Source organism: Protomyctophum parallelum (assembly GCF_964188405.1).
Source record: "Protomyctophum parallelum genome assembly, chromosome: 4".
In the NCBI taxonomy this organism is placed as follows: domain Eukaryota; kingdom Metazoa; phylum Chordata; class Actinopteri; order Myctophiformes; family Myctophidae; genus Protomyctophum; species Protomyctophum parallelum.
Window position 1 is genome coordinate 48171082 of NC_139700.1, and position 21853 is coordinate 48192934.

Genomic DNA, 21853 nt, shown 5'->3' on the forward strand with positions numbered 1-21853 from the left:
TGCTTGAAATGTACTGTAATTCTGCAAACTGTTAATACATAGTTCAATCAATCAATCAATCAATCAATGGCAGTCAGACAGGGCTGAAACCTTATATGGCTCATATTTGGATATATCATATCATATCATACCGTCAGCTTGTAGATCTGCTATTTCCAGAGTGCAACACCCAAGCGCAACCAAACATGAAATTACTTGTCTTAGTTTTAGTTTTCGCCAGTGAAAAAAAGGAAAGATTTTCGCAATAGTTTTAGACTAAATCAACACTGGCTCACAGTCACACATGCACGTACACACCCACACATGCACACGCACGCACACACACACACACATACATAGTGTCCTATGCATTACATCACCCTGATGACACACCAACTGGGAGTGGTCTGGGATCTCCGTCTATGGACACGTACATTTCAACCAATCAACTTGAAAGAGTTAAGGGATCTCCATGAGTGGCAAAGTGTTTCAGACAATCGGCTTGGTTAGAATTCAGGGACTTTCCATATATGGGCCTTAACAGTGACACAGACAAGTGTCACACACGCACATGCATGAGATTCTTGGATTCATAGCTTATAAAGTAGAGGAGCAGGACGATCCAGTGTTGGCCCCGGGGTGTAGTGCTGTACAGGTGTTCTCGCGACATCGCTTTGCATCAATTCAACAGAGCCGATCGCTCAATAACAACCACAGACAATCCATAGCAGACCGGTGAAGACCTGATCGATGACGGCAGCGCTAGGACTCGCCCCTCTCCGGGCATGGGAAGACTTCTACCCCGGCGCCGGTGGCTTCTCCAGTCCGGACTTGGACTTGGCCAAGTGGAACGACAGAGTCGTCCACAACCTGCTCTACTATCAGACCAACTACTTTGCCATGGCTAAAGTGGTGTTGCTGGCCCTGGCGCTCATGAACCCTGCGGGCGTGGCGACGGGCGCGGCGGCGGGTGCGGCCGCCGTCGCCGTCTGGCGGACGCCGTGGGCCAGGGACGCCAGAGCCGCCGTCAGGAGACGGAACCGGTTGGTGTACTTACTGGCCTCGCTCGCGCTCGGCTACGTGCTGGTTTGCGCTGTGGCGCTCCTTGCGGTGGGGATGGCGTTCCAGCTCGGGCTGGCGTTCTCCCACGCTTTGCTCAGACGCCGCGGCGCCGAGAGCGAGACAGAGAACACGGTGATGAAGGCGGGGCTGGAGAGGTCGCCGATGGGCGTCTTGCTGGCGGCCGTGCAGAGGCTGCAAACCCACTGAAAAACGTCACCTTGCGGCTGAAAGGCTGAGGCTGTCAACCTCTCCATGGAGGAGAGGTGGATGGTGATTAGTTTTCTATTTAGTTTTCGCCCGTCAACGGGTACTTTTAAAAGGAAAGGGAAGGAATGGACGCTGTGAACCCACCGCAATGGTCACCTTGTAGATGAAAGTTGATACCGTTGGGGTAAGAATGAACATGGGCTCCCCTAGTGTGTGTGGGTGTGGAGTGTCGTTTGAAATAACCAATTTATTTCAACCTATATAAAAAAAAATATAGGTTGAGATTGGAAAAAAAACTGATGATGTGATGTCCTCCCAACATTTGAGAGGGGCCAGACTTATTCGGCCTGGGGCAATATATATGCATTGCAAAGGCAGATGGAAGGTCTGCTATACGCAAGGCTATAGCTGTTACGGTTCGCTCTCCATCACCTCTACATCCTTGTGCTGTGGGTGTTCTGGGCACTTCAGCGCCACCAGGGGACTCCAGAGCACTCCACAGCACCTCTCTCCCTGTTACTATCTCCCCACCTGGAGGTCGTCTGCAATCACCTGATGAGCCTACAAGAACCAGGCCTGTCTGCAGCTCGGCGCCAGTTCTTCACCAGTCTACGGTTGGTAATGTTAGACAGCTAGACTTAGGCTCTCAGTGTTGTAGTGTTAGACAGTTAAACGTCACGCCGTTACTGTGCGCTTCCCTTTACTCTGTGAACCTGCCATTGACTCGACCTTCTCTTCTCCTCTCCAGTGTTTCCGGGACCCGAGCTCTGTGGAGCAACCTACGGACCCCTGCACTCCTTTCACCCCCCGTGTTTGTGAATAAAAACACGGGTGGGCTTTACTCATGATCTGTCTCTCCTTGCTGTGCTTTTGGGTCACACCACACTCGAGTCATAACAGTAAGAACTGGCCATTTTGACCCAGCCAGCATGGAAAGAGAGCAGCCAGCTCTCCAGGCTCAGGGACAGGTTTTGGAGCACAACTCCCGCCTGCTGTCGGATGCATCTGCCGCCGTTTTAAGTATACAGCAGGAGCTCCGGGATGTTTCGGATCTTCAGCAGTCCCAAGCCGCTCAACAACACGCTCAGGTTAAACAACTCACATCGGTGGTCAAGGATCTAGCTGACCAGGTCGCCGCGCTCAGCGCGCATCTCACCGCCGCTCCTATCCAGACGGTACTAGTGCCTGACACGGCCCCTGCGCTGGCAGCGCACGCTCCTTTTCCCAGCCGGGAGCCCTACCTCACTGCCCCGGCCACCTTTGACGGTACTTTCTCCCTCTGCAGGGAGTTCCTCATGCAATGTGAGTACGTGTTTGATCTGCAGCCCAGCATGTATTCCACTGACCCCGCCCGCATAGCTTACATTACTAACTTAACCACCGGAAGGGCGCGCCGATGGATTTATGCAAGCCTTGAGGGTTCAGCCACATACATGCAGATCTACAGAGACTTTGTGTTAGAGTTTAAGGCTGTGTTTGACCATGATGTCCCAGGGCATGACGCCGACACAGCTCTCTCTGCCCTCCACCAGGGCTATAGCTCAGTAGCAGATTATGCCACTGAGTTTCGCATCCTCGCCGCCCGCTGTGACTGGAACGAGCCTGCACTCCGCAGCGCGTTCATCCGGGGTTTGAGTGAGGCTACGAGGGATGCCCTGACCGAGAGAGAGAGAGACCCCCCACTCTGACCGAACTCATCTCTCTGTCCATTTCCATTGACGAACGACGCCGTGCACGTAAGCGTGAGAGGGCTTCCCAGTATCACGCTGCTGTCAAGCTGTCTCCCCCCGCCCCCACCATTCTCACTCGGCCCGAGCAAGTTCCATCTGCCCCCTCCAATCTCACTTTCGAGGAGGAAGCCATGCAGCTGGGCCGAATCCACGTGACTTCCAGGGGTCGCTTATCTCCAGCTGAGCGTGAGCACCGCCGACGACATAGACTCTGTATGTAGAACCAGGCCTGTCTGCAGCTCGGCGCCAGTTCTTCACCAGTCTACGGTTGGTAATGTTAGACAGCTAGACTTAGGCTCTCAGTGTTGTAGTGTTAGACAGTTAAACGTCACGCCGTTACTGTGCGCTTCCCTTTACTCTGTGAACCTGCCATTGACTCGACCTTCTCTTCTCCTCTCCAGTGTTTCCGGGACCCGAGCTCTGTGGAGCAACCTACAGGACCCCTGCACTCCTTTCAACCCCCCGTGTTTGTGAATAAAAACCCGCCCGGGTGGGCTTTACTCATGATCTAGCCTCGATACCCAGGCTTTCATTTCGTCTGCGCGAAAGATGAAAGCCTGGAAAAAGCCGTGGGCTGAACCAGTCTAAAAGTGGGAGTCAACCCTTCCGGGTGGGCGTCGCTCTAAATGATGTGACGTAGCGCTGCACTAGGGGGGAGAGGAGGGGCCGGGGGTGACGGACAGATCGATGAGATCCAATCAGGGTGCGCGCATTTCTGAGGCGCGACCCGCCCCTCTAGACCAGAAATGTCTCCGTTTAGGTCAGGCTACTCATGATCTGTCTCTCCTTGCTGTGCTTTTGGGTCACACCACACTCGAGTCATAACAATAGCAGCGCTAAACTCTGGTACCTTCTCAACCTGAGGATGGTGATGGTGCCTCGACCTCTCCATGAGGATGGTGATGGTGATGGTGCCTGAAGGCTCATACATAGTCTTTTCGGTGGTTAGGTGACCACCGAACTACAACATGACGTCACGAGCCGCGGTGAGCAAACCACCGCCACCGTTCCAGCCCTTCTCTCTGTTTTTACTCACCACCGCTCAACGTTATTTCAGCTCCGGTGGTCAGCTCACCACCGGAGCGGTGGTCACCTCACCACCGAAAATCCAGACTATGAATAGGCCTTCAACCTCTCCATGAGGATGGTGATTGTGCCTCGACGTCTCCATGAGGATGGTGATAATGCCTCAACTCTGGTCTTCCTACATCGTCCCAGTACCCGAGAAGAGAAGGTCCCAATTGCGACTGAAATAAGAGATGGGGTTCCGCAACACCTGCCACTACGGGCCCCACCTGCCTGGCCCTCCTACAGTTTGCATATTATACACACACCTTGTGGCCATGGGAACTGCCCATAGATCCGATGTCCTGTTAGACCGAACATGCATTAAGGTTGGCGAACATGCGCTGCTTTCCGTGCTTGCGGTTATGTTTAGGTTATAGGTTTAGAGATAGGGATAGTAATTTCAGAACAATGATCTGACTAATGAAACGGCTGGAGGATGCCATCATCTAGAACCCACTTTACCAAACAGTGGTACCGCAAATGGACCCAAACATTTTAGTTATTTTAAATTATTATAATATAAACATAAAAAAAACAAAGTTTGCATGAATTAATACCAAAAAAAAAAGAATTACACTTAGTAATTTCTTGAAAAAGAAAATAGAAATTAAAAAATAAAACAGAAAGAAATCCATAATAATTTAGAAAACAAATGTTTTAGTAGTGAAAATAGCAGACCTACAAGCTTCTCAATGTACTGCCTTGCGCCACGTTGAGAGCTTGTACATCATGCTATTTTCACTCATTTGGGTCCCAGAGGAATATATTTTGGGTCACGGGCCTAAAAGTCTGGGAGCCACTGATCTAGAAGTTTCCATCTGGTGGTCTGAGAAAGTATTGCATGATGGGGACCCTGAGCAGTAGGCGTATGATGACGTATCAATGTTATCAATTAACACAATTGGTGTTATGTCGGGATTCCTTCAAAATAGAAGCTCGGGGTGCCTGGAAGATATGGCCGCTTTTACTCTGTAAAGCCCCCCCCCCCTTCCATTCCGGAAATAAACCGGAGACATATTTTTCCCTGGTTACCTTTCTCTTGTTTCAATATTATCGCTCGACCATCGCTCGCGTTCATATTTTGAACGAGAGGCAGGTGAGAAGTCAGAAATGAAGAGCTTAGTATATCCATCTGATCAAAACCACCTGCAGCGGTAAACTAGGAAGTGACCGGAACGGAGTATGGTTGCCTTCGAGGCCAACTAAAAAAAGGAAAAAATATATATATATTCTTCTCTCGTTTGATATCATTGAAAATGTGCTAGGACGTCCTAGCAGCCCGCCGGTTGGATAGCTTATTATTACGTGCCCACACGTTGTAGGGTCTGAACCAGTTAATGGGTTACTGGGTGACCCCCAACCCCACCCACCCAGCGCATACTCCCTTTTCACCCCTTATTCCGGGTTGGACAAGTGTGACGACCGGGGGCCTATTTGGGGCCTCTGTGGCATGTTTAGCACCATTTTGCATGCACAGTAGCATCACCTCCATGCACAACCCATACATGAACGAGCATGAATGGCTCTCAGTCTGTCTGTTATGCTACTGTCTTATGGTGCTTTCAGACTCTTCACACGTGTACACTCAGAGTGGTATCGGCACTGGTTGCTTTTCCCTCTGACCGTGAGGGGGAGAGCAAACTAATAGGCGAGTGCGCTCCGGTGCGCTGTTTTAAAAACGCACCATAAACTCATTAGGTCAAAAATGCTCGTCACTCTGCCAGTTTTCAAAGCAGAGGGCTGTATTTTGCGTGTCTTAAGTACCAGGTCTTATTCCCTAACTTGAGTAAACTAAAGACCTGGAGGCGTGATCAATGCTCTTTGGCCACTCAGAATAGCCAAATATCATTGATCACGCCTCCAGGTCTTTAGTTTACTCAAGTTAGGGAATAAGACCTGGTACTTAAGATACGCAAAATACAGCCCAGAGAATCCATAGAGTTACCAGAGTTAAATAAACAGTGACAATTCTTCTTCTCAGCTGTGACGTTATATGCCTGTCTAAAACAAGTCATCAAGTAAAAATCAGTGGAACTAGTCCCAACAATATTTTGCTGCTTGTTAATCTGTCAGTCAGTACCAAATAAAGCTTCTTGAATATGCAGCACGATTCTAAAGTTGTAATGTACTGCATTAGGATGCATGTTAAAACTAATTCAGTGCCACCTGGTGGACACCAGTTTTGGCCCTCGTTGCCACCAAAGGCCATAACTAAAAGAAAGAAAATGTAATTCTACTAGAATTTTGTGGCCCTGACGGGCCGCTCATCCCAGTTACGTTGCAGCGCACTATGAAAAGAAGGAAATTGTGGGAGTTGACTCCACATGAGGCTCTGAGGCTACTGAGGCTCAGACCAACTATTGTCGAAGAACAATGTTGTAACTAAGAGATTCGCTGATTGAGCTATATTTTATATACAGAGATTTAGAAGGAATAAGCAAAATCGTGAGCCGACAATTGCTCATAGATGTCTCTGCACATCCCAGCAGCCAAAGGGGGAGGGGCTGAGAGCTAGTGTGGCCAATTAGAAGATGGGGTGCGCACATGTTTTCATTGGCTTGTGGGCACATCTTTGCGCTGGCTTGTGGGCACTGCGGACATGTTTTCATTGGCTTGTGGGCACATCTTTTTCGCACGTGACATGTTTACACTTGTTATAATAGATTGTGCATGGCATGTGCATGTCATCACCTGCACACCAGATTAGAGTAATTTTCAAAATACGGAAAAAAAAATAGAATATAAAAATGTAAAAAGGCACTCTACGACATAAAGGGGAGGTGTCCAAAGGCGTCCTGTGGCACTGAGTGAATGTTAAAAACTGAACATTCTCATTTCTCACAATAGGTAGGATAATCCTCATTCTTATTATTATTATTTTTTACAAATGTAATGTAGCCTAAGTAATTCATGCTTGAGAGAGATTAGGACATACTGTAACAACAGCACTTTATAATTGAAGAAAAATATGCAATATAAGTTTTTGATGAATCAAAATTAATCGAGCTGCATCGTAGAATCACATTTGCTTTATAGAAATGTAGTCTAGGTGTAGTAGTTATAAAAATTAACTGATTTACACATGATATGGAATAGGCAGAAGTTAGTTTTGCTTGTTTATTTTAGGGTTAAAGTAGGGTTCTTTATTTTAAGGAAAGATTTTGCAGGAATCCTGGAGAAGGCCTGGCAGTATGCATATCCGGTCTACATGTGTTTTGTGTATTCGGACAAGGCATATGACCGGGTCCCCCGGGAGGTCCTGTGGGAGTATGGGGTGAGGGGGACCTTGTTGAGGGCCATCCAATCTCTGTACACCCAAAGCGAGAGCTGTGTCCGTGTGCTCGGGAGTAAGTCGGATTCATTTCCCGTGGGGGTTAGCCTTCGCCAGGGCTGCGCATTGTCACCTATCCTGTTAGTGATTTTCATGGACAGGATCTCGAAGCGAAGTCATGGCGGAGAGGGTATTCGGCTCGGTGAGCTAAGGGTTGCATCACTGCTTTTTGCAGATGATTGTGGTCCTGAGGGCACCATCGGTCCGAGACTTTCAGCTCTCACTGGACCGGTTCGCAGTAGAGTGTATGGCGGCTGGGATGAGGATCAGCGTCTCCAAATCTGAGGCCATGGTTCTCAGCAGGAAACCGGTGGATTGTGCAGTCCGGGTAGGGAATGAGGCATTACCCCAGGTGAAGGAGTTCAAGTATCTCGGGGTCTTGTTCATGTCTGAGGGGAGGAGATCAGCCGGAGAATCGGTGCAGCAGGCTGACGTGCGGTATTGAAGTCGCTGTAACGCACTGAGAGTTGAGCCATAAGGCTCAACAGATTAATCTGTTTACCGAGCAATCTTCGTTCCTACTCTCACCTATGATCATGAAGTGTGGGTCATGACCGAAAGAATAAGGTTGCGAATACAAGTGGTCGATGGGTGGCTGGCATCCCTTAGAGATAGGGTGAGAAGTTTAGTCTCACGAGAGAGACTCGGAGTAGAACCGCTGCTCCTTCACCTGGAAAGGAGCCAGCTTAGGTGGTTCGGGCATCTGGTTAGGATGCCTCTCGGGCGTCTCCCTAGGGAGGTCCTTGACGCACGTCCCACTGGGAGGAGACCCCGGGGCAGACCAAGGCGCAGTTGGAGGAAACGCATCGACTCACTGGCCTTGGAACGTCTCGGAATCCCCCAGGAAGAAGGCACTAATGTTGCTCTGGAGAGGGAAGTCTGGAGCACTCTGGTGGAGCTGTTGCCCCCGCGACCTGACTACGGATAAGCGGTTGAAGATGGATGGATGGATGGATGGATGGATGGATGGAAAGATTTTGTACCAAATTTGTGTAATTTTACTTATTATGGCGATCGACACCTGATGAATGTCCTGGGCCAGTCAGTGGTTATAATGGTGGAGCCAGTGACTTTGAAATAACTCCTCATTGACCTCATATCACTTTATTAAAGAAAAACACATTATTTCCTGGACCCTCTCAGAGTTACAGACCCATTTGGTTCCAAACTATCATTTAGCTTGGGACCCCTGGGAGTCCCTCAAGGACCCCTGGGGGTCCCCGGACCCCACTTTAGGTGGTACTGGTACAGAGTACAGTACGTATAGTTGCACCGCTCGGTTCATATGTTGGTTTTTCCTTCCTTTTCTTGTGGCTCTTGGAATGAATTTCAGACTGGAGTCTGAAGGAGAGCTTTGGAATCCTGCCTGCATAGGTTTTTGTACCTCTTCCAAAAAAAACACCTAAATGGAATAGAGTTTTTTATCTGCCAACAACAGCAGAGCCATTAGTAATCTTCCAGAGTGGAGTGAGATAATGGAGGACAACACATTTTCATTTAATGAATTACATTCTGCTTTCAGTACGTGCCACTAAGGGACAGAGGCAGCTGGAAACCCCAGGCAGCGTGAAATTTCAAGGCACTTGCATGAAACAAAAAAACAAACAAACAACCAAGTTTAAAAATGTTTTTAGCAACAAGATAACATTTTGCAACCCATTTTTTTCACACCTGTCAATTATCGAATGTAATCCTGGGCGCTGCACGTCCTCTGCCAACCTGGGAGGGCAGCGGACTGACCTCGGCTTCCTTCTATGCATGAGGAGACCAAGCTGCTTCTTTTCACCTGACAGGGGGGAGTTGCCCCGGCCGGACGTAACGCGTGGAAGGAACACGTTATTACGAACAGTTCCTTTCCCCTCCATCAGGTGCTAATTATCGCTGAGTTATCACTCAGGTCTGGGGTGGGAGGAGTTAGGAGTGGGAGGAGTTAGTTATCACTCACCTGTCTGGGGTGGGAGGAGTTAGGCTGGGAGGAGCTAGTTATCAACTCACCTGTCTGGGGTGGGAGGAGTTAGGGTGGGAGGAGCTAGTTATCAACTCACCTGTCTGGGGTGGGAGGAGTTAGGGTGGGAGGAGCTAGTTATCAACTCACCTGTCTGGGGTGGGAGGAGTTAGGGGAGGGAGGAGTTAGGGGTGGGAGGAGTTAGGGGTGGGAGGAGTTAGGGGTGGGAGGAGTTAGGGGTGGGAGAAGTCAGTTATCAACTCACCCGTCTGCGGTGGGAGGAGGGAGCAGGACGTGCTGACGCTGTGTGCCAGCAGGCCGCCATGGCCAGGTTTGGCCACCGGGGGTACCACAGACCTCAGGGGCACGGAAAGGAAGTGGCTGAGGTTGACGGGGTGGGTCTGGCTCTGGGCCAGGCACGGCAGGCTGCGGCGGGACGGCTTCAGACCCTTCTCCTTCAGGGTCTCACTGATGCTGGTGTGCATTCCTGGAGGATGATGAGGAGGAGGAAGCATTAACACTATAGGATTGTTGTCCCGATTGGATCGGGTGATTGGAAATCGGGCCCCATTAGCCCCAGAATTATCTGTATTTGGCCGCCGCCCCCCATCTGAAAATATGTTGTTCCAGGGACAACAAGGGAGGCAAAAAATTGACTTAAAAACGTTCGCTCTGAAAGAATATATATTCAAAGATTTGCGCCACATTTTTACGATTTTTCAGAAATAGCAGATCCACAAGCTCGTATGAGCTTGTAGATCTGCTATTTTTCAATATCTAAAGTATAACATAATGCTTAGTTAAGCTGCTATAAGCCATAATATGTAATTAAAAAATTAAAAAGGTATTCAGACAGCCAGCAATGAGTAAAACGCTCCCCAAATTTTTTTTCTCTGCGACACATCTAGGTGCCACAATCTGCATTCAAAGATGTTCCTAGAAGCTTTGTCATTGGTCGGAGAAAAAAAACCCGGTCGAAATGACTAACCAATCAGGAAGTAGACAGGCAAATTGACCAATGACAAAGCTTCTAGGAAAATCTTTGAATGCAGATTGCGGCCCCTAGATGTGTCACAGAGACTAAATTTTTTTGGGGGGGGAGCGTTTTACCCATTGTTGGCTGTCTGGAAAAGAAAAAAGGGTTAGAGGAGCGCCCTTGTTGCCGAAAGGTTGCCGGTTCGACTCCCTGGACGGGCAGGAAAAATCTGTGCCCTTTAGCAAGGCACTGAACCCCCAACTGCTCCAGTGGAGCTGCTTAGTGGCCAACAGTATAGAAGACTGTGGTTGTACTGGTCAGCTCCCAGGTTTTAATGTGTGTGTCTGTGTGTTTCTATGAGCAGGTGTTTAAGCACCTGCACACAGCTACTTCCCTGGGTAAATAAAGGATAAAAAAATATATATGAAAAAAGATCACACCCGTGTGAACTGAGTGGTGCAACTCTTCTCTCTCTCTCTCTCTCTCTCTCTCTCTCTCTCTCTCTCTCTCTCTCTCTCTCTCTCTCTCTCTCTCTCTCTCTCTCTCTCTCTCTCTCTCTCTCTCTCTCTCTCTCTCTCTCTCTCTCTCTCTCTCTCTCTCTCTCTCTCTCTCTCTCTCTCTCTCTCTCTCTCTCTCTCTGTAATTAGCAGGCAACAGTGCATATCTCTCTGTTTCTGGCACAACAGCGCCACTTTTGCCCCTACTGGTACTCCGTTACACATAAAATAAACATAGTCACATAGGTGTTAGGACATAGTCACATAGGTTGGGACGGACATTGATTGGAGTGGTTGCACGCACTCAATACAATATTGCGGCCCTTAGATGTGGAGGGGTGTCATGAGACTAAATTTTTTTGGGGAGCGTTCTACCCATTGGTGATCCACCTGAACTGAAGCCGCACCCCCTGAGCGATCTCAGATGGATGCTGTCTTGGGGAAGATGGTCTCATAAACCTCAAATACAACACATATCTTGCCACCCTTATCCCTAAACTCATTTGCCATTTTTCACTATTTAAAAAAACCTTTTAAAATAGTTCAAATAGCTGATCTACAAGCTCACACCGTGTAGATGTAGATCGGCTAGTTGAACTATTTTAAAATGATTTTCAAAATAGTAAAAAATTGCAAATAAGTTTAGGGATAAGGGTGGCGCAAGATGGAGCCCTATTTATATATATATATATATATATATATATATATATATATATATCCGAAATCGATGTATTGTGCAGCTAGCGCTTTTATGCATATGCTATGGTTCACATGACGGTCCACACACCGTAACTTTGCAAAGGGCAAAATATATACTTTTATGATCCAAATCCAACCAATTATATTTATTTTCAGTTGACGCAATTAGAGCCGCTTCGGCTCTGCCAACCAATGTCACGCGATTCATATTTTGTATATTATTTATTGACCACATTATGGAATGGCATCGGAAGTGGCCTGAATCAGCCAAGTTTTAAGCCAGCTCTCCAGCGCTCTCCTCGAAAGGTATACGATCATGCCTTAACCCATTTTAGATTCTACAAATGTCTTGAGTTTTCTGAAAAACCTCATGTTTCTAATATATCAGTCGTTCTCAAACAGTTTCATGTCGAGGACCCCCAGAAATTATGTAATTGGCCGCCGACCCCCATCTGAAAATATATTGTTTCAGGGACCTCAGCAGACCTACAAGCTGACGCACCCGCCCCACATGGAAATATAAATTGCATAAGCTACTGTATACATAGACATATATTTCCTTTTTATCCACATATAATGCATATATGAACCTGAATATGGCATAATATATGCATATATGCAGCATAGGCTATATATTCTGCATTACTTGCCATTATATTGGCATAATATGTTAATTTAAAATAAAACCACAGCACCACCATTAGACAAGACCTCAGCAGACCTACAAGCTCGTAGCGCGGCACTAGCGCTACGAGCTTGTAGATCTGATATTTTTCAATAGCTATAGTATAACATAATCATTAAAACACCAAAAGGGGTTCCCGTTCTAAATGGGTTAATGTCGCAGGGCACAGATGTGACAGTTCCACCCCCCTCGGCCCTCTGTGTTGTGGTATTAATTCATCTTATTATTAATGTAGGCTACTGTATATCCATCACATCATGAACGCCAGAACACACATGCATGCACGCCTCGGCAACTCAGCAAACCATTTATTACTATTTTTTGGACGACATATATCATCACATGAACCCCATCTGTAGCCTGTAGTAGGCTACTTACCATCTGGCGAGGAAACTATAGCTGTGTTGTGTGCCTAGATTCAGATCTATTTCCCCAGGCATTCCGACATACGACAGTGATATGATATTAACAGGTTCCGTCCATCCGACGTGTCCATACGTCATAGGGAATCAAATTGACGGATGCTATGGACGCGCATCCTCAACACGAGGCGAAACCTGGGCGTGAACACGAGGCGAAACCTGGGCGTGAACACGAGGCGAAACCTGGGCGTGAACACGAGGCGAAACATGGGCGTGAACACGAGACGAAACCTGGGCGTGAACACGAGGCGAAACCTGGGCGTGAACACGAGGCGAAACCTGGGCGTGAACACGAGACGAAACCTGGGCTTGAACACGAGGCGAAACCTGGGCGTGAACACGAGACGAAACCTGGGCGTGAACACGAGGCGAAACCTGGGCGTAAACACGAGGCGAAACCTGGGCGTAAACACGAGACAAAACCTGGGCGTGAACACGAGGCGAAACCTGGGAGTGAACACGAGACGAAACCTGGGCGTGAACACGAGGCGAAACCTGGGCGTGAACACGAGGCGAAACCTGGGCGTGAACACGAGGCGAAACCTGGGCGTGAACACGAGAGGAAACCTGGGCGTGAACACGAGACGAAACCTGGGCGTGAACACGAGGCGAAACCTGGGCGTGAACACGAGGCGAAACCTGGGCGTGAACACGGGGCGAAACCTGGGCGTGAACACGAGGCGAAACCTGGGCGTGAACATGAGACGAAACCTGGGCGTGATCACGAGGTGAAACCTGGGCGTGAACACGAGACGAAACCTGGGCGTGAACACGAGGCGAAACCTGGGCGTGAACACGAGGCGAAACCTGGGCGTGAACACGAGGCGAAACCTGGGCGTGAACACGAGACGAAACCTGGGCGTGATCACGAGGTGAAACCTGGGCGTGAACACGAGGCGAAACCTGGGCGTGAACATGAGGCGAAACCTGGGCGTGAACACGAGGCGAAACCTGGGCATGAACACGAGGCGAAACCTGGGCGTGAACACGAGACGAAACCTGGGCGTGAACACGAGACGAAACCTGGGAGTGAACACGAGACAAAACCTGGGCGTGAACACGAGGCGAAACCTGGGCGTGAACACGAGGCGAAACCTGGGCGTGAACACGAGACGAAACCTGGGAGTGAACACGAGACGAAACCTGGGCGTGAACACGAGGCGAAACCTGGGCGTGAACACGAGACGAAACCTGGGAGTGAACACGAGACGAAACCTGGGCGTGAACACGAGGCGAAACCTGGGCGTGAACACGAGACGAAACCTGAGCGAAGCGCCTGTGAAAGAGGGTAGTGTCCGGTGACTGTCAGGCAAAATTGAGCTACAGTCGCGATATGCACAGATGAAGGCAGGTACAGTTCGCCATGTTTGATGAATGGCACGTGAGATTGTTACTTAATTTACAAGAATATAGAGTAGATTGTATAGAAGAATTGTTATTTTGATCAATGTTTTGCCCGTTATCTCTCCTAATGGTATACCACATCAATACAGCATGGAGTTGTGGACAAAATCTTATCTATCTATCCATCCATCCATCCATCCATGATGCTGGCGTCATTCCTGGAGGCAGAACCATGACACATCTCATTACGAATGCATTCCCCTCAAATAGCCGTTATGTGTGCTTCTCAAATAATATCAATAATAATAATCTCTCGACAACCACCTTAACCGTCTTTTTTCCCATTGCATAATGATTAATATCCTTCTCCAAGCGCCACCCGACACTACATCATTCAGCAAACACTCAGCGTGCAATTTCACACTGAACTTGAGAAAATAAATCATCATAATGGAGAAAGAAAACGGGATACTGGGATGACACCACTGCCCTGAGGAAGGCTGTCCCGATTCTAACTTGAATAAATCTATCCAATAAAAAAAAAGATTTTAACCCAATTATACGGTCTGCTGTTCCAATCACAGCGCTGTTGTCGGGCAGATACGTTATTAACTTGATGTTTTTTTGTTTAGTTTTTTTCGTAAATTAATGAATGTCCTACTTCGTTAGAGTCTCAAATACAAGTAGCAAAATTGACCGTTCAGTTCTCAACCAAGCTTGTATAGAACTGCATATTCAATATTACCCAAATACAGCTCAATGTGTTCTTATATTATCCTTACTTTACCCAAATACAGCTCAATATGTTCTTATATTATCCTTACTTTAAATACAGCTCAATGTGTTCTTATTATTCTTACTTTACCCAAATACAGCTCAATGTGTTCTTATATTATCCTGACTTTACCCAAATACAGCTCAATATGTTCTTATATTATCCTGACTTTACCCAAATACAGCTCAATGTGTTCTTATATTATCCTGACTTTACTCAAATACAGCTCAATATGTTCTTATATTATCCTTACTTTAAATACAGCTCAATATGTTCTTATTTCTTATATTATCCTGACTTTACCCAAATACAGCTCAATGTGTTCTTATTATTCTTACTTTACCCAAATGCAGCTCAATGTGTTCTTATATTATCTAGAAAATTCTAGAAAAATTACATTTTTTTTTAAATTATTATTTTCACATTTTTTTATTTAACTACATTGCAAAAGAGGTACATAGCGTTACTTTTGACAGTTCAGAAACATAATTGCCTTCCTTGATGAGCATCAACGACCATCATCACGTGGGCACAGTCAGACACACACAGCTCCCCTCTACAGTGCTCTACTACTGAAAATTACTTCTCTCCAAAATATAATGGAATATGACTAAAGCTCACATTTCACAGCACACACCATAATTCACTAGCCCCCCTAAAAAATATATAATGTTTTCTTTTTTTTTCAATAAATTGATTAATATCGTCGGGATTAATTATATATCGATATACGATATATCGTTACATGCCTAGTTCTTACAGTATATTATCCTTACTTTATCCAAATACAGCTTAATGTGTTCTTATATTATCCCCACTTTACCCAAATACAGCTCAATGTGTCCTTATCATCACTTTACCCAGAAATCTTATCTCATCATCACATTTTAAGTGATCCTACATTGCAGTATTTGATACTTTTACTTAGTAAAAGATGTGAGTACTTTTTCCACCACTGGATTTATCCTTTTTATAATCGCACACAGTTTATCAGTGCAGTCACCGTGATCAGCAGACAGTAATCTGGGTTTATAGATGCAGTTGGTAGAGCAATGGTTCCCCAACTTTTTCATGTCAAGGACCCCCAAAATGATACTCATTAGCCTGCGGACCCCCATTTGAAAATATATCCCAAGGACCCCCCCATATAAGAGAAGGTATATTATATGTTGAATCTTTGAAGTGGAGATTCAAATTTGCATCCATACCCGTATATAAACAAAGAAAATCTATAGGCTACTTAGATAATACATTACATTTTAAGCATGGAATGTACATTTTATTACATACGTGTATTTATTTTAAAAGCAAGTAGTTTAGCTCAAGTACAAATGAACTCACGATCAGCTCCCAATACGATCCGAATCACGATACAATACGATTTTTAATGATATATTTTTTAAACAAAATAAATTTATATTTTTTTAAATGGTTTCTCTTATACAAATCCAGTATTTTATTTCGCTTTTAATCTTCTTCTCTTCTTCTCTTTTCAGTACAGTATCAAATGACTGAAACTCTTTTTTTTAACAATTCTCTTACAAAGATCCTGTATTTTCACGATTCAAATTGCGATTTAACCATGACAATTTAAAAAAATTGTCACCAGTTTGAATGAATTTCAATTGATTTACAGATCAATTAAATGCGTAGTATTTGAGTAGTATTTGATCAGGAGTATGTATACTTTGAGCGGTTGATTATACTCTGTCCACCACTGCAGTTCACACTTCACAATTATTAATAATCCCACAGTTCAGTGCAGTGAGCAGTGATGGAAGTAATTACTTTTTATTTTTAAACTTAAAGGTATCAACACTGCAACATAGCAATACTCTGTCACAAGTGAATGTCTGGTATTCAGAATTTACTTGAGTAAAAGTAGGCTACAAGAGTATTGGCATCAAACTGCTCACGTCCCAATCTAAAATGTAGGTACAAATAGGGTTGGGTGACGATACGAATACATCGTCAATCGCGAATATACGAATCCAATCGCCGAATATTTTTATTAGGCGATTTTTCAGGACGATTTAGCCCAATTAACCTGTAAAGTGAATGTGAATCAATTTGGGCCAGCAAGCGGCCGGGTGGAAATCCTCGCCTCCCGTTATAACGGTATGCTCCCACAGTCCCCGCACTCAGCAGTCAGAAGCATCGGGGAACGGCACTTACGGCAGCCGCCTGCCAGAGTAAAGGCTGGGAGCCGAGGGAGGCTGTAGCCTACATGTTGTTTTAGCTCCGGAGTCCAGACCCATGCAGTTTAATAATATACAGTCACAACAGAATGCACACTGCTGTCTCGTGTCTCATCACAATCCCAATGCTCCACCCGTGAAGTCGGGGCGGAAAAAATAAAAAACAGGCTGCTAGTGTTAGTATAGGCTTATAGCTTAGCGTTAGCTTAGCGTGTAGCTACTGATTCAACACACTGAACTTCATCTCCGCCTGTAATCCAAGTTATTTTTTTATTGACAACGTGAACAAACCCCGACACCAGCGCTGCAAAAATAGACAGATCTACAAGCTCTCAACGTGTAGCGAACGGTGCTGCAGAAACAGGCAGGACGCTGCGCCTTGAGAGCCTGTGGATCAGCAGCAGCATGTGGGCGCCCCTCTGAGCCTCAGACACCGGTGCGGGGAGGCAAGACTTCTCCACTGTATAGGCTCGGGGATCATTCGTTAGCTTAGCGCTTAGCTTAGCGTGTAGCCCCTACTGGTGCAACCCACTGATTGAACTTCATCTCCGCCTGTAATCTAAGTTATTTTTATTGACAACGTGAACAAACCCCGACACCAGCGCTGCAAAAATAGACAGATCTACAAGCTCTCAACGCGTAGCGAACGGCACTGCAAACAGGCAGGACGCGATGCCTTGAGAGCCTGTGGAACAGCCCGGCCGCAGCCCGGCTCCGCTGCTCCGCTCCAAGCCTCCGATGGACCGGTGCGGGGAGGCAAGGGAGCAAGTTACCCTGGCTGCGCAGCAGAAACAGACTGATCTACAAGTTCTCAATGCCTAGCGAACGGAGCGGCAAAAACAGGCAGGACGCGGCGCCTTGAGAGCTTGTAGATCTGGCTTTTTTGCGACCTGCAGTGAGCTGTTCTCACTTTACTTGTATGACACGAATACATCGTCAATCGCCGATTTTTGGTCAGACGATTGGCGATTGAAAAAAATTGGCATATCGCCCAACCTTAGGTACAAAATTAATACGAAAACAGTATATCTACAAGCTCACAACGTGTCACACCACATATCTTGTAGATATGCTATTTTCAAAAAGCCAAAGTATAGGGCTGAAGTGGTTAATGTATGTTTTGTAAGAAAAAAATCAACAAAGTGGAGTAAAAGTAAAGAGTAAAAGGTACAATAGAATTGCCTCTGAGATGTAGTGTAGCGTAGAAGTACAATATAGAAAATTGAACATACTCAAGTAAAGTAGAGGTACCTAAAAATGGTACTTAAGTAAAAGTACTTGAGTACACGTACTTAGTGACTTTACACCACTGGTAGTGAGATGACGTTCTCAAGAGTTCAAGAGTTCACGAGACTCACGGGTTAACGGTGAGTTCATGTTCTCATAATGTGCGTTTTAAAAGCGGCTCGACAGCCATGGCATATTTTCCGGTGGTCATTGTTGATAGATAAATCCCCCAGTCCGTGTTGTCAAAATATTACACTAATATATATTATAATATAATAATTAGGGCTGTCAAATGATTAAAAATTTTAATCAGATTAATCACAGCTTCAAAATTAATTTAATCATGATTAATCACCATTCGAATATGTCCAAAATATGCCATGTTTTCCTGTTTATTGTTGTGGAAAAGGAAATATAAATGACAGAAAGCGGATATACATTCATTTTTGAATGTTTTTTGTTTTCTAATGCATTTAGTATAGACATGATGTGATGTGAGCATTTGTAGGCCTAGCCTACACTTTGAGTTAAATCAACACTGGCTTTTGGCCATGTAGACTGCGGTCCCCCAGGAGGAAGTCACTAATGTTGCTCTGGAGAGGGAAGTCTGGAACACTCTGGTGGAGCTGTTGCCCCCGCGACCCGACTAGGGATAAGCGGTTGAAGATGGATGGATGGATGAATGGAGACTGGGGTCCCAGTCCAGAGATGAAAATCATAATAAAATGGCCTAGGCTACTTTCTATCAATTTAATTTGGGGGGCCTTGAAATTAAAATAGCTGAGAAGCAATGGGTTAAACTGTAGACTATAGTTAATTGAAATTCACAAAATACAATAATGGCACATAAGCATTTTTGGAAACAGGGCTTGGTTTAGAAAAGCCTATATTTTGCGCTAAAGTAATTATTGAATAACATATAAATGTAGGTTTTAAGGCTAGAATGGCATTGTAGTGGACTGTAGTGAGAGGCGAGATTGTCTCTCCTTCATTGCGGGACTGCAGGACTAGTCTGGAGATAGTTAGTCGTGAATCAGCTTCAGTCAGTGTTTTGGTTCGTACCTGGAGAGTTGTGCATTATCTCCGCTGTGCACAGCAGCACAGGGGAACTGTCTGTAATATATCCATGGTCGTTTTCAGTTGCTTTCCATGTGCGACACAAAAGTGCCATGTGTTTGTTTTGGTAATAGCCTACTGCAGGCGCAGCCACGCTGATTCACGTAATCGCGTAGGACAAAACGAAACCAGCCGGACAAACATTAATGGCATTTTCAAAATGTCCACAAGTTGCGACGGACCCGAGTGATTCTTGCAGCGCGCTGATAGCTAACACTAGTAGTGTGTGTGTGTGTGTGTGTGTGTGTGTGTGTGTGTGTGTGTGTGTGTGTGTGTGTGTAGCCTAATGGGGCTTTGCTAGGCAGACAAAGTAACGCAACAGAGTTACAGAATCAAACCACTTTGCAAACAAACTTCAATACACAAGCTATCTCTCTGGTGTTGTTCAATCATGACTGTGTGCTACACAGTGACAGATTTGTTATGCTCTGGACGTTCCTGAGCCGCGCGCACGGGCGCATGTTAGGGGGAACACTAACATGCGTTAATTGCGTTAAATATTTTAACGCAATTAATTAACGCAATTGATTAATGCCATTAACGCGTTATTTTTGACAGCCTTAATAATAATATATTATATATATTATATAATATATATTACATATAACACTAATATACTACTTATTACTTATTACTTTTTAAAAAAGGAATAAAGGTACACTACTTATTACTCCCTGAGAAAAGTAACTAGTTACTTATTACTTTTTTCTCTCGCCTCCAGTAATTGCATAGTTTGTCCCCAAAAGTCTTACTTTGCATTTTCAACATTAGCAGTCCCCCCTCCCCTATTCTGCAGTGTTTATTTAACTCTAAAAAGTGTACTGTATAGTGTACACATGATGATGGGTCCATTTGTACACTCATTTGAATTAAATGAACATTAAGACTTTTACTGTGTATGAATTCTTTAATTACAGTCTAAAGTGTTTCTTGATATTTTAAGTAGATTTTTTCGACGTGGAATATAGCTTCTTCCCTATATGCACAACTTGTAGCGGACAATAATGTTCTTCTCGTCTCGATCGCGGACATACAAAAAAAAAAGCGAATACTTCCAAGTATTGAATGTTATAACGCTTTGTTGTGCCGGTGTTTCTGTCTCCTCCACCTCCTCCATGCTTAGTTTGTTTACGTCTCTTCTCTCTAACAGTGCAGTATAACGAGTTACACACACTAGTTTAGGTTGTTGTTCCGTGTTCCGAACCGTTTAAGGCCCTCCCTTCTGCATCCGATACTTCACACATACAGTACATACCGACGAGTGTGCATCGTTTCGGTATCCGCTCTAGAGTCTAGATCTAGAGCGGATCAGCAGCCTGCAAAGCAACTTGACCCCTATCCAGTCTACAATAAACACTCAAACCCACAGTTCCACCAAGGCTCGTGAAAATAGTAATAATATTACTTTTGGAAAAAAGTAAATGTAATATTATTACTCAAAATGTGAAAGTAACTAGTTAAGTTACATATTACTGGAAAAAAGTAATAATATTACTGAAAGTAGTATATTACTTAAGTTACTTGACAACACTGACAATGACTACCCAGCCATACATTATAGCCAGCATGTGAACCTGGACATTTAGAGTACCCTAAAGTTTTCTGTTAGAAGTATGGGTCCCCCCAGCATCTAGAAACTGCCGAATGCTTTAACTTGCATAATGTTGGGCAATATTCAGACCATATACCATTAACAACCTAGATGGCAAAACATTTCATGATTCTGAATTCATTCCAAGCATTAGTTTTGCACATAAAAAAAAACACTTGTTGGGCTAAAAACGGCCATAGTCGTCATCACGAATGTGTTGAGGTCAGCACATTTGGACACATGGCTATGGCCGTTTTTAGCCCAACGAGTGTTTTTCGTGCAAACCCTTTGTGAAAACCCCCTGGTTTTACATGTCACAGCATGCTGCAATTTAGAAAATTGGACCCATACTCGACATTTCTGACATAAAACTTTAGGGTACTCAAGGTCCCCTATGGGGTTCACAATGGGGCACTATAATGGGCTGGCAACTATTATCCCTTGCATGGGACCAGACAGCGTCGCAGTCCCGCCTCCTACCAGGGCCCAGGAAATGATTCTCCATTCATTTTCCACATAGACATTTCAAAAAGTATTTATTTAAAGACGTTTACGCCGCGGACAAAGCCAACTCAAATCATGACAACAAACACCATTTTTTGGGCCGAACAAATAATTAGAAGAAAAAAACGGCAGGTTACAACACTTTTCTTGTTGTTTTTCTTCTTTGTAATTATTTGTTTGGTCCAAAATATTGTGTTTGTTGTCATGAGTTGTCACGACTCGAGTTGGCTTTGTCAGCGGCGTAACCGTCTTTAAATAAATACCTTTTGAAATGTCTATGGGAAAAATGCATTGGGAATAATTTCCTGGGCCTGGCGTCATCATGAAAGGGAGTGGGACTGGGACGCTTTATAGCGATCAAAGAGGCGATAGTCGAAAAGAGGGCGGAGGAACATCATTAAAAAACATGAAAATATCATATATATATGTTGCTTTGTTTACCCTCCACGCAGAACCATACTGTACCCCCGATATATTTGGTTCCTAGTTCCACTTTG

At 45.3% G+C, this 21853-nt stretch overlaps 2 protein-coding genes across 2 annotated transcripts in view; one reads left to right on the plus strand and one right to left on the minus strand.

Moving 5' to 3' along the window:
* Positions 1-729: 729 nt before the first annotated feature.
* On the plus strand, positions 730-1248 carry LOC310857236 (PRA1 family protein 3-like; the record flags this gene model as incomplete). The annotated part of the gene is made up of 1 exon (XM_083762848.1): positions 730-1248. One exon carries the CDS (start codon positions 730-732, stop codon positions 1246-1248), a length of 519 nt encoding a protein of 172 aa, XP_083618974.1.
* Positions 1249-7760: 6512 nt separating this feature from the next.
* LOC310857237 (uncharacterized protein) overlaps positions 7761-21853 on the minus strand; it is a gene marked incomplete at both ends in the record, with an annotated part of 44336 nt that continues 30243 nt past the window's right edge. Inside the window, 2 exons of the mRNA XM_083762849.1 lie at positions 7761-7837; positions 9588-9809. Coding sequence (XP_083618975.1) covers positions 7761-7837; positions 9588-9809 — 299 coding nt within the window. The remainder of the gene's footprint in view (positions 7838-9587; positions 9810-21853) is intronic.